This window comes from Austrofundulus limnaeus, unplaced genomic scaffold, assembly GCF_001266775.1.
Source record: "Austrofundulus limnaeus strain Quisiro unplaced genomic scaffold, Austrofundulus_limnaeus-1.0 Scaffold2840, whole genome shotgun sequence".
NCBI lineage: Eukaryota > Metazoa > Chordata > Actinopteri > Cyprinodontiformes > Rivulidae > Austrofundulus > Austrofundulus limnaeus.
The window spans coordinates 17,593-18,188 of record NW_013955242.1 but is presented as its reverse complement, the minus strand read 5'-3'; the positions used below and the strand labels follow the sequence as shown (position 1 = coordinate 18,188).

Below are 596 nucleotides of genomic sequence, written 5' to 3'. Positions count from 1 at the left end.
GGCCCCTCTGTCCCACAGCCTGCAGCCCCCCTAGCCCTTCAGAACGCCCCTGTAAGGTCCACCCCACCCGGTCCCCTCTCACCTTCAGCCCCCGGATCTCGTTCAGGTGCTGCTGCAGCCTCCGGTTCACCTCCCTCATCAGATTGCCGTGCTCCACGATGACCCCCCTCTTCTCCGTCTCTGCCCTCCGCAGCCTCCGGACCAGCTCCTCTTTGCTCCACCTCAGCAGCTCCTCGTCCGGGATCTTGGCCACGTCCTCCCCCGGACCCTCGGCTCCTTTGGGCGGAGGCTGCTGCGCGCCTTTCTCCATCATTCTGACCCCCCTCGGGGGAAATCTGATCGCTGCTCGTGCTTCCCTCCCCCCCTAACCTAACCCCTCCCGCCCGGAAACATCATCCTACATGGTTCTGGTCATGCCTTCCGCCCACGCCCATCCCGCAGCCCACGCACCGCCCGCTATGATCCTGCTGTTAGAGCATCCAGTCTTCAGCTGAGTCTTAAACCGGCTTTGAGGTCCAGATTTTGCTCCGCTGCATCCCTGCGCACTGCCGCTGTCCTACAGGAGGAGGGAGAGGAGGAGGAGGAGGAGGAGGAGG

At 64.1% G+C, this 596-nt stretch overlaps 1 protein-coding gene across 1 annotated transcript; it reads right to left on the bottom strand.

Moving 5' to 3' along the window:
• Positions 1-81: 81 nt before the first annotated feature.
• LOC106511487 (coiled-coil domain-containing protein 85C) lies at positions 82-554 on the bottom strand (the record flags this gene model as incomplete). The annotated part of the gene is given in 1 exon segment (XM_014000238.1): positions 82-554. A coding segment is annotated over 1 exon segment (232 nt), but the record flags the coding sequence as incomplete, so codon positions are not given.
• Positions 555-596: the final 42 nt, after the last annotated feature.